General features: G+C 39.2%; 1 protein-coding gene across 6 annotated transcripts in view; it reads left to right on the forward strand.

Moving 5' to 3' along the window:
• Nucleotides 1-13108, forward strand: part of LOC128998002 (synaptotagmin-7-like) — an 800371-nt gene that overhangs the window by 469195 nt on the left and 318068 nt on the right. The window contains exons 1-2 of one of the 6 annotated variants that reach the window (XM_054423915.1): nt 11325-11793; nt 12045-12341. The exons of 4 other annotated variants lie outside the window; for them this stretch is intronic. In XM_054423915.1, the coding sequence (XP_054279890.1) occupies nt 12274-12341 (68 nt within the window). In that variant the 5' untranslated portion in view covers nt 11325-11793; nt 12045-12273. Of the gene's footprint in view, nt 1-11324; nt 12342-13108 lie in introns of those variants that run through there. One more of the 6 variants, XM_054423914.1, reaches the window with a different exon arrangement.

The raw sequence follows: 13108 nt of genomic DNA on the forward strand, positions 1-13108 counted from the left end.
ATAGAATAGTTAACAGTGAACCCAAAATTTACAATATTCTAGTTAAAATTACTTAAACTTAATTGGCTTAAATTTCTTATTCATACAATTTTTACCGATTAAATTCTATGAATTCAATCACTTAATGGATCTGCCAATAAAAGTGACAAGTTCAAAAAGTCTCCTTTAGGATGTCAGAACTTAAAAATCCTTTGGGTCGGAAGCTATTTTATAATTCACCCAATACTGCATCATGCAGTGAAGTTCCAAATATAAATCCTAAGCCATATTATAAAATTGCTGAGGCTTTTTCTCTAGGTTTATATTGTTTGTAAACTTTGAACAAGTTGTTGAATAATTATTTTAAATTTTGAATCATCTACTACCCTACTTTAGTCTTTAATAAATATCAACAACTTTTAATCACATTGCCATTATTATTTCACGTTCGATTAAACTCACGGTGGGGTTTTGAGGTTGTTAGATTTTTACAGTTGAGTACTATGAGTTTACATGATCATTGAAATAATACCTCATCTTTGTCTAGGTATTGGTATCGTGTACAATCGTCTGCTCTGACAGCTGATTGATAGGTTGTTCGGTTAGTCTAGTGAACTACAATCGTAACTACTACTGGCACATCATCCGTTTGAGCCCTCAAACATTAGCCCAGGCTAAATGTTGCTACAGTAATTTAATAGGCTCATGATCCAATAGGCCAGTAAAATTAGATAAAAAAAATACATATAGAGGAATTAATTCCCAGCAAGCTGGAAATCGGTTTATTGCCTTCATTTTGTCCCAAATAAGTGTAATCTGAGTTTGCACCGTCCTATGATGTGTGCTTACATTATGGTAGCTCAAAATAAATTAAATTTTAGCACTTTTTCAGTTTTTTTCCGAGTAGCTCAAAAACATTGTGTCGAACGCAAACAACGTCCTTTTAAAATCAAAGAAGATTACATTCTGCGTAAAATGAGTATATAAATATCCAAATTCTGTTTAGTAGTATGCCAAAATCTTAAGTTTTAAATATATACATTTTAGTTTCATTGCAGTTTACATTTTGCGACTTTCCAGAACCCCACACTATCTTTGAAAGAAACACACCCGTGACTATTTCCTTTTTCATACGAAGTAAGAGTGGGGAAAACAGCTGATCAAGTGTTACCAGCTGTTTGCAGTTGTATATTCCAACAATATCATTGCTAAGTGGCTGACATCAGTTACTTTGGAAGTGATGTTGTGTATACAATGTAGTCAATATTTGGATTCGTTCAAGAAAGTGTTTTAACATAGTGATCTGTTATCTTTATGATATTAAGTGGTATGTTTAACATGTTCAGACCTGAACGATCCTGAGTATTTAATCTTTTTAATTCTAACCATCCTAGGAGTTGAGCTCATACTATGGCAGCCTAAAATAAATTAAATTTTATCAATGTTTTTAAATTTGTGCTTTTAGCTGAAAAATAGTGCACCAGACAAATATATATTCAAATTTGGTACAGTAGCATAGCCAATACCTTTGTTAAGAAATAGATAGAAATAGGTGTTAGTTTTAAGATTAGAAATGACTTAAAATTTTTAAATGGAAGCGTTTACAGCCCCCTGCAACGTGTTCTTCTCAAGGAGTTTTATAATCTTCGACTTCCTTTGGCGATAGAATGCAGATGGTATTTCACCCACTGATTGCATATAGGGACAGAATGTTTTCTTTGACAGGAGAAGAGAAGTTGAAATGCCTGGGAGAGTAGAACATGTTCTAAGAGGTCCTCTTTCCAGATTTCCTGAGGTAAGGTTTGGGGAATTTGGTGCTTTGGCGGTTAATAGGACCAATAGATCTGTGTCCTATCCAATTATTATGGCTTTCGCAAAGTTCAAAGCCATTTGAATGGCAGTGTTGACTATGAGAATATCAGCATCCTCAAGAGCTTGTCTGACTTCAAACCCCTGGTGCACTAATTTCTCACTCAGTATGGAGATAAGCCGTCTTTTGTTGTTGTAGTTAGAGAGAAATTGTTCTATCAGCATGGTTGCAGTCAACGTTATAGTGAAAATTACGTTTGCCAAGGATTGCTTGCTTATTATTATTATTCCTTGTTGTTTCATAGAAGTTGAGGCCTCAACATGTAACAGTCTATCACAGATTAAATACTCAGGATCGTTCATGTCTGAACATGTTAAACACACCACCTAATATCATAAAGATCATAAAGATATCATAAAGATATCACACTAATATCATAAAGATCCATACGTTATAACACTTTCTTGAATGAATAATTGGTAAACGCCCTCAATTATTTTTTAACAACGTTGTATACACAAACATCACTTCCAAAGTAACTTATGTCAGCCACTCTTTGATATTTACTCTTTGAGTATCCTTTTATCGTCTTGTGGTTGCCTGGGTTAATAGTTTTTCACATTTATCTGTAACAAACATATTACTAATACTATATTACTATGATACTGTAATACTATATTACATATTACTAATACTAATATTATTCATGAAATGATAACAAAAAAAACCAAGATGGCAGACTTAAAGTGTTACTTGTGATATGACTCCGCTCAATTTTTGATTTTCTTGTCACCTACCTTGTTTTGGCTGCTCGGCTCCGCTGGAGTTTTGCACAACAAACTACAGTGAGTTTATATGTTGATGGGACTCGTCAAGTAATTAACAATCTGCCCTGCAATAACCATCCAAACATCAACCCATCGTCAAACCTAGGCCCATCTTTCGTTCCATTTCCACCGTTCTCGTTGTGACCAAACCTGTCGCCACTCGCCACAGGGGAATCTCTGGACGTCCAAAATCCACGGCCTTCTAGATCTGCGCAGGCAGTACTATAACAAGTGTCGGGTCACTGGGGAGCCGTGTTTCTTCTCTTACATCATGTCTACCTCCTGCCCTATTTGCGTCAAAAAAGTCTTTGATACCGAGGAAGGCGTCAGCTGCGATGGCCCCTGTCAACGATGGTTTCACAGGACTTGCATTGCTATGAGCAAAACAGAGTACCAGCGGATTTCTGGAAATACCAACGCAAAATGGCACTGCACCAGAACAGATTGTGTGAACACTTCCAACCAACCACTCGCATTACTCACCTCCCAAATGTCCTCGGTACTGGGCAAACTTGATACTCTACTAGACAAAGTAAATAAAATTGATACCATTTCAAATGATGTAGCTGATATAAAGAACGAAGTTGCTACCATTCGTACTGGATTGTCAGCACTAGAACCTAGAGTGGATCAAATCGAGGTCAGGGTATCCCTGCTTGAATCAAAAGACAAAAATGCATCCCCCTCCACTGATCTGGAAACTACCATAGCTGAGCTAAACGAGCGCACCCGCCGCGCTAAAAACTTAATGATCTACAATCTGGAAGAATCATCTGTGGGTGATGTTGATGCCAGGAAAAAACATGATCTGGAATTGGCCATTTCCTTCTTCTCAACCCTCATTCCTAATTTCTCTAGCAATGGGATCAAAACTTTCCGTGTTGGTGGTAAAAAACCTGACAAACCTCGGCCTCTTAAAGTTGTGCTTGGCAGCAATTCCGATGTGATCACTGCAATGAAGAATTTTGCCAGCTCTGGGACCATTTCGAATCCACGATTTTCTTCCGTCAAGCTATCCAGAGACAGAACTCCCCGTGAAGCCGCCCACCTTCAAAACCTCAATGCCGAATTAAAGGAACGCACCACCCGTGGCGAAAAGGATCTCACCATAAGGTTCCTAAACAACATCCCCCAGATTGTTAAAAATTCAAAAAACGATTAATTCCCAACGGCGCACCGCATCACCTCAGTTGTTATTTCCAAAATGTGAATGGCTTAAGAAGCAAAATTTCTGGACTCTCAATCAGTGCTACAACTTCCTCCTACGATATTATCACCCTGGTTGAAACGAATCTCTTACCTGACATGAACTCTTCAGAACTTGGCCTTACTGGTTTTAACGTTTTCAGATGTGACAGATCTTTGGCCACGAGCAATAAGATCAGTGGTGGTGGTACTCTCATAGCAGTACGTGATCACCTAGCATGTCAACTTGTCCCCTTGCATGCCTGCTCCTCGGAATGCGTCTTTGTTACCTGTACTTCTGGAACCCGTCGCATCTTGTTGGGCTCTGTCTACATCCCCCCCAGCCAGCCTGCCATCGTCTATGCCGACTTCTGTGACGTGGTGGAGGATATCCTCTCATCTTCTAACTTCGTGGATGATGTGCTTATCTTCGGTGATTTTAACAAACCTGAAGCGGACTGGGGTGAGCTTGATTCCTGCGAAGGCGATTCCTCTTCAAACTACCTACGCAACTTAGCTTATACTCACAACCTCTCCCAAATCAACAAAATCCGAAATCGCAGAGGTGTCTACCTGGACCTCATTTTTTCATCTACTCCTACAACTGCAGTTATCCGCGCTGACGACCTTCTTGTTGCCGAAGACATTCATCACCCTGCGCTCTCCTGCTCAATCCTGCTGCAGAAACGCTCAGCCTCGAGGGACGTCAGGATTGTACCTGACTTCAGAAAATGCAACTTGGACGCTGTATTTCGTGATCTGCAGAACGTTAACTATCCTTCACCTTCTTCTCTACCTGATGTCGAATCTGCCTTCTCTGACTTCTGCGACCACCTTGGCTCAATCATATCTCAACATACACCCACAAAACAGCTTCAATCCTCAAGCTTTCCTGCCTGGTTTACCGAGGAGCTAAAACGACTTGTCTTAAGGAAGAAGGCCACCCATCGACTTCTTAAAACCTCAGGAAATCTTCGTCATCGTGAAAGTTTTCGCAATTTGAGAAGCCAGTGCAAGTCTTTAGCCACCAAGTGTCATCGAGACTACTTAAAAAGAATTGAAGACGACATTCCTCATAACATAAAATCTTTTTGGTCTCACGTCAACAGACTCAAGAGCAGTCCATCCCCTGCTGCTAAACTATCATTTGATGGTAGAGAAGCTGAGTGTGCTGCCGGAAAGTGCGAACTATTCTCAAACTACTTTTCATCCGTCTTCACGGAGAACCAAATTCCCTCGCCTGTCTTCGACTTTGGCTGGAACTTCTCCATCACTAAATGTGTCATCACAGCCTCAGACGTTCAACTCAAACTTGCCTCGCTTGACCCTAATAAGGGAGCCGGTCCTGATGCTATTCCTCCGTGCGTTCTTAAATACTGTGCCCCTATTTTGGCTCCTCATCTGGCTATCTGGTTTACATCCCTGCTCTCACTTGGAATCTTCCCATCGGCCCTTAAGCGTGGCTTTGTCGTCCCCATCTTCAAATCTGGTGATCGTTCAAATGTCAGAAACTATCGGCCCATTGTCATTCTCTCTGCTGTTGCCAAGGTGTACGAGAGCATTGTTTTGGACTACCTCTATTTTCATCTCCGTAAATGTATCTCCTCCTCTCAACATGGCTTCCTGCGCTCACGCTCAACAGTAACAAACCTGATGGAGTTTCAAGAATACGTCATGGCCGCTTTTGGCGATGCTCTCCAAGTTGACTGTGTTTACCTTGATCTCTCCAAAGCCTTTGACAAGGTCAATCACAACATCCTTGTGGCAAAGCTTGCCGGATATGGTGTGGGGGGGGCCCTGCTTGAGTGGTTAAACAGCTACTTGACCAACAGAACCCTTGTAGTCAAGTACGACGGGTGCCTTTCTACGCCATTCAGTGTCCTATCTGGAGTCCCGCAAGGGTCCCACCTCGGTCCCTTGCTGTTTAACCTGTTCATGAATGACATTGGCAACGTCATCCTCACCAAATTTCTCATGTTCGCCGATGATATTAAGGTATTTGGCTCGGTGTCATTGGCTTCTGACTTTGAGCGCCTCCAACTTTCTCTCACTAACATCGACGCCTGGTGCAAGGAAAACTTCATGGAGCTCAACGTCTTGAAATGTGTCGTCATCTCCTACAAACGTGGTGCAGCCCCAGTCCAATATGACTACGTCCTCAATGGTTCTACACTGAAGAGAGTGGACAGGGTACGAGATCTCGGAGTGACAATGACCCCTTCGCTCAACCCTCACGAGCACATTGCCCACATTACAACCAAAGCTAGCTCCCTGCTTGGTTTCATATTCAGATCAACAAGGAATTTCAACTCACCCTTCACCTTGATCACGCTCTACAAGTCCCTGGTACGCCCGCTGCTGGAGTATGGGTCAATCATCTGGTCTCCCTTCCAGAAGAACCACGTCAGCCAACTGGAGAGCATACAAACCCGCTTCATACGGATGCTTGGACCGAGACTTGGTTTTACCTACCACACTACCCCGGTTGACGATGTGGAGAAGTCCTTCGATCTTCTGCCTTTGTCACTCCGACGTCATCATGCCGACATATTCATGCTCTACAAGCTGGTTAACGGGTTTGTCGATTGCCCCAACATCCTGAGTGGTATCGACATTACCACGCCCAGAGGCACCCGCTCCAGGACTATATTCAGCAGACGCTTTCTCCCAGCCTACTACTCTTACAACAGCGGAATTAGCCGTCTACTCAAGGCTGGTAGCACGGCGGCTGCTCAACTGGATTTCTTCGGTGAGAAGCCCCTCCGGTTCAAAAAGAAGGTCTCCCTGATCACTTGAGCAACCACACTCCAGCACATCTGCACATTTGTCTTCTCATCGTTAAAACTTGCTGTTCATATTCTTTGTTGATACTCTTTTTAGTTTATTCTTCTGTTATTAATATTTGTTATTACTTTGTTATTACTATTGTTATCACTATTTGTTATTACTATTGTTATCACTATTTGTTATTACTTGCTATTACTATTTATTATCACTTTGTTATTACCATTGTTATTACTTTTCTAGTCAGTAATATTGCAAATGCCATCTAAATTGTATACACATATTTTGTAAAAAGGTGCAATCCGTTGGGAAATAAATAAATAAATATTAAAAGGACGTTGTGTGCGTCCGACACATTGTTTCTGAGCTATTCAGAATAAACTGAAAAAAGTGCTAACATTTAATTTATTATTTTCCATAATGTAAGCTCACCTCATAAGACGGTGCAAAGAAGGTTTTGTCTCTTAAAGTTTAACAGCAACAATAAATATGTTATCACTCTGTTTGCGGGAAACTAATACATCATCGATGTCATTTCTGAAGTAACTCTCTTCGCCAATGTCCCTACTAGTCAATGATGAGAAGTTTGTCTCCTTCAGTTCTTCTTATGAGTTAATTTTAGTATTTCCAAGTAAGACTTAACTGAGTCAATGACATATTTGACATTTTTGCAACGGGCGCGAACAATAAAGTTACCCGCAAATTTTATGTATTCAAACACAGAAATACTGCATATTTGGTTATTTCATATAAAAAACTTTTCAGGCATATTATTTTACAATGGGGAAGTGAATACCGTATGGTAGGGAACTATGAGATTATTAATTAACTTCAGGTTGTGGTAATTTGCATTAGCTCTAAATGGTGTTTCAAGGAACAGATTCTATTTATTAATAACGTGAAATTGTTTATATGATTAGTATCATTTATATGGTATTGGATTGGCCAAAATTTGGGTAGTTTCACTTTAGTATAAACTCACCGCCCACTTATTACTATCCAAAATTTTTTTTTTATTGCAAATCAAATCAAACCGTGTAAACTGTCTGCTTGTGCAAAGAAAAAGGTAACGTTGAACATGCAATAAATATTTATGAAAAGAGACAAACATCTTGAAAAGAAAAACTTGCAGTTTTGACGTAAATAAACAAATTGTCGCGTTAAAATATAGTAAAAGGTGATAAACTGAGATGAATGTGAAACCGATTTTTTCTATCCTATATGATTGATTAATTATGGCAATTGAACAAGTTTTAATTAATAAACGTATTAAAATCTGTACCTTAATTTTAAAAAGGCCTTTATTTTGATTGGTGTTTCTTAGGTGACGAATATATTTCACATTTGTTTCTCTTGAAACTAAGTCATACACACATTTTATTTTACATTTATCAAAGTAGAAATAATTCAAAACCACAATAACCTAACAATTCACATTGAACAGCGTAAAGTGTTGTCAGATTATACAGGGTGTTGAAAATGTCTGGAACCAGCATTATATCTGGTGAGTGGTTAAAGAAATACAACTGATATTTTGTGTACGGATATACTATGGTTTTACCTATCTTTTGGTGCCTTATGACATTTTTTACCACTTATAGGGAACGTCCTGTGGAGGATGCAGTAAAAAGTTTTAATGGAAGCCTATGGTAAATGATACATCGTCTTAAAGGTCATTTTTTTCTGAGTACGGAGCCACAAGTTTCATCTCAAAAGGACCACCCTAGCGAAAATGGTGACTGTTTGAAGTTTTTGAAAATAATTGAATTTTAAATTTCAAACAGTCGCCATTTTTGCTAGGGTGGTCCTTTTGAGATGAAACTTGTGGCTCCTTACTCAGAAAAAAATGGCCTTTAAAATGATGTATTATTTACCATTGGCTTCCATTAAAACTTTTTACTGCATCCTCCACAGGACGTTCCCTATAAGTGGGTTTTTAAATTTCAAACAGTCGCCATTTTTGCTATGGTGGTCCTTTTGAGATGAAACTTGTGGCTCCTTACTCAGAAAAAAATGGCCTTTAAAATGATGTATCATTTACCATAGGCTTCCATTAAAACTTTTTACTGCATCCTCTACGGGACGTTCCCTATAAGTGGTAAAAAATTTCATAAGGCACCAAAAGATAGGTAAAACCATAGTATATCCGTATACAAAATATCAGTTGTTTTTCTTTAACCACTCACCAGATATAATGTTGGTTCCAGACATTTTCAACACCCTGTATAACTTTATAGCATTGGTTTGATATTTAATCGTCCTTTCAATATATCAATGACTCAGTGAAAACAGAGTAGAATAATCTTCCTTGATTACATTGTTAGTTCGGTAATGGCCAAATGATTTGCCTTAATTAGTATCAATCAATAGGAGCTGCCAAATCCAATATTTGTACCCTCGCAACAGTTTAGAGCAATGCTTTATCCCTTGTTAAAAGACTTTGATCTAAAATTTGACATTGCATTGATAAAAAATGAAGTAGGATATGAGGATGTGAACTCCTTATACAATTCAAGGAAAAATTCATTTTGTATAATCTGATTCGTTGACTAATGAATTAGACATTTTGTTTGGTTGTAAGCACCTACGTCGTTTTTCTCTAAAGCTTAGAATTATTAAAAAAATTAGGCATGTAACTAATCCTATAAATTATACGTTTTCCATCTAATAAATGGCATTGACCAATTTAATAGAGGAAAGTAACTCTGTCGGATACGTGACTATAATATGACAATGACGGTGTATATATTGTACAGCTTTCATTGTCGGCAAGCTAATCGTATACAAACATCGAATTGGTACATTTTACCAAAGTAAAGCAAGAACAGTTCAAAATTAGAACGATAGATATTACAGCTGTAAGGAATTATATTTCCCTTCCCAGAGAAATATCTAAGGACATATAAGGTCCAACCTTATTTGAGCTATGTGGAATACCTTATTTTCCAGGGAATCCAGGGAGGCAGAACGGATGGTCTACGTGCCCTATGATTTTATGCTTAGGCCACAAAAATTAGGCCATTGATATTTTGTCAAACACCATTGAAATTTAAAATTACTTTTATCTTCCTACCCAAGAAGTCATAAACGAAAGACTTCTGAAAAGAAATCTTCTCACTAATAATATTTTTGTTGGTTATTATTTAAAGCGTCCGCTTGGATTGTGGACGCTCACAGTGACGCAGCCTGTATCGGTGACGTTGCCAGTGATGGTGACAATACCTGTGAAGCTGACAATGATTGTGACAGTGACAATACCTGTGACGATGTCAATGTATTTGATGGTGGCAGTCGTGGTAACGATGCGTGTGACTGTGATGGTGACGATTACGGTGACATTGCCTGTGATGGTGAACCAACCTCACCCCAGTACTATCCCATGAATTCTGTGTTATCTGCGTTGTTAGTTATGTAGCTTGTTTGATGTGTTGCCTGTGACGGTGACGATGAATGTGACTATGAAGATGCATGTAACTGTGATGATAACTGCAATGTTGACAATCACAGTGACGATGCTTGTGTTGGTGACGTTTTCTGCGATGGTAACGTTTCCTGTGATGGTGACGTATACTGTGACGCTGACGTTAAATGTGACTATGACGTTGTCTGTGACGTTGGACGTTGGGACTGTGGAAAAACTGGGACTGAGGCCTAGGCCCATGTCTTAGCATAAAGAAAATAAATCAATTAAGCCAAATGGTGGAAAACGTTTAAAAACAAATCTGAATCATGTTCTGAAACACGAGAATCCCCAGAAATATGTGGAACAAAAGAGCATGGTTCCATTAAGATAAAATTTCCTAAGAAGATGTGTCAAATTTTGTGAAAAAAACCTTCTCTAATCTTGACCTCCCTAATACAAAACCCCACATTATCAGTCCTGCTAGTCCTAATAAGCTTAACAACCTTTCTGTTAACACTGTAGAAGAGATAGTCTCTGGTTTGCCTGCGGTGACATGTGGCTCATTGAGCTTATTTATGGCTACGGAGCATAGGCCCACTCTTGATGGATGGAGGGAGGTGAGTCCCGCTGAAGTTATTAAAATAGTTAGAAACTTTTAGTTGTCAAACAAGCCTGCACATAAAATATATGGTGTATCCTGTAGGATTGTGAAGTCGGTCATGGAGGTTATTTCTGTGCCTTTTTGCTTTGTAACGATGCCTGTGATGGTAACGCTGCATGTGAATATGAAGATGTCTGTGGCGGTGACTGTCACAGTGACGATGCTTGTGTGGGCTGTTGCATGTGACTAAAAAAATGTCTGTGGTGGTGACAGTCACAGTGAAGATGCTTGTGACCGTGGCCGTTGCATGAAACGGTGCCGTTGCCTGTGACTAAAGAGATGTCTGTTGTGGTGACAGTCACAGTGAAGATGTTTGTGACGGTGGCCGTTACATGTGACGGTGGCCGTTGAATGTGATGGTGACGTTGCATGTGATTAAGAAGATGCCTTTGATGGTGACAGTCACAGTGGCGATGCTTGTGACGTGACGAAACCTGTGATGGTGACGTTGCCTGTAATGATGAGGTTGCCTGTGACGGTGACAGTAACAGTTACGATTCTTGTGACGGTGGCCGTTGCATGTGACGGTGACGTCGCCTGTGACTATGAAGATGTCTGTGATTGTGACATTAACAGTTGATGGTGCTTGTGACGGTGACGTTTCCTGTGACAGTGACAATGCCTGTGGCGGTGACGGTCACGGTGACGGTGGTAGGGAGTGTTGGTGGAGGGAGGCGGTGGGTAAGTCAGTGGGTGGCGGTACTAGTGGCTGGTGGCAGGCGACACTCCCTTACCACCGATAAACAGTAACCTGCCAGCGCCGTTCATAGCGTGACGCCAACGCGCCGCTCTTCACGGGTATGTCGATGGGTCGCTCGAATGTTTAGTTCCCGTCAGTGTCCGGACCTAGGAGTCTTCAATACAGGCTGCCATATCTGCACGGAAATGCTCTTCGCAACTGGACATTTTTTACCTATCTCGGACCGAGTTTAAGAGTTTTACTTTTTATACTGTTATCGTTAATGTATATAGCTAGTTATCCGGCTTAGTAAGAATTGTTGTAGTTAAAAACATTTTAGATAGTTTTCGAGTTACTGTCGGACTGTCCATGTGAGTTCTGAAGACATTCGACTTATGGGTGAACAGTCGATATAAGTGTCATAGTAAACCGTGTCTTATAGTGGCTTAACCTCGAAGTGTAGTGGTAGATTTTGGCCTAAAATTACGATTTAGCCTTACGATATGAATGTGATACGTAGCTAGTAGGTCTACGTTGTTATCTGGCGTTGTAACGTATGTGTAGTGCCGACCATATCAATATCAGAACCGCGGCTAGTGTCTTGTCTCTTGTTGTAGTTCGTATCTTGTTACTATACTATTGTTATCAGGTGTGAATTTTTCTTCCATGTTACATCGTAATGTTGTGTTTGTAGCATTGTTGTTCGTATTTTAAAGGCATTTTTCGTATTTTGATACGTGATTGAACGTATTGTTAACTTTATATCGACAATATACGATTTTTCATAAAGTTGACATTTTTGCGCTGTTTTGTAATGCTGTTTCGTAACGAAGCCTGTTAAAATTAATGGTTCATAGAGGTTATAATTCCGCACAAACTGTTTTCTATAGGAGGGTTGTTTTGCGATCGAATTCTTAAATACTGGATATTTGAAAGAAACTCACCATGTTCGACGGACTCAAGAACAATCCAATTTCCCGTCTGGCACTTTCCAAGTTTCTTTCACAAAGCATGTGAGTATCAAAACAAACACATACCAAACGTAGTCATACTCCATTTCATAGATCAGATTCTAAGACTCTTTCCAAACTGTGTTTATTACAACGCCTATAATAAAGAAAATATATAACATGCTGTAGTAATAATAGGTAACCAAATCGTTAAGTTGTGAATAGCATGCGTGTTGTTAACTATTTGGAATCACATTCTATCACTGGTACGCGTTCAAAAATAAATTAAAATAACTAGGCAGATGAATGAAGATGAAGAATATCACCTCGCAGTAATAGAGAAAGTAATATTTTAAAAAATATTTTATGTATTGAGTATATATAATATAACCTCACCTCCTTTTATCTGTGAGCCGATTTCAATACAACTCGATGTTATTTACTACATACTTTATATAGGTTAAACAACGTTGGTGGAATACTATCCCCTACATCTGGAATTGGCTTTAAAATTAAACGTCAGTGAGAAGCAGACCAGAATATTCCACGCTTAAACAGATGAGACTAATCAAGAAAATGTGAAAATATTACTTTTTATATTTACAGAACGATTCCTGTGCCAATAGTAAGACTGCAGTAAAATTGGATGCTAAGGGCAGAATATATTGATAACTGGTTACAAAATAAACAAATAAAAAAATATTTTCTTGTTAAATAACTATTACAAGTTGAAATAACGTTGTGTAGCTGTAAAGAGTAAACCATGTACCACAAACGTTTTCCTTTTTTTAATTATCTTCAATTTATTTTGTGAATTACATACCGTAGTA

Source organism: Macrosteles quadrilineatus, unplaced genomic scaffold (assembly GCF_028750875.1).
Source record: "Macrosteles quadrilineatus isolate MER2022 unplaced genomic scaffold, UCM_ALF_1.0 Scaffold_7__1_contigs__length_78375512, whole genome shotgun sequence".
Classification (NCBI taxonomy): domain Eukaryota; kingdom Metazoa; phylum Arthropoda; class Insecta; order Hemiptera; family Cicadellidae; genus Macrosteles; species Macrosteles quadrilineatus.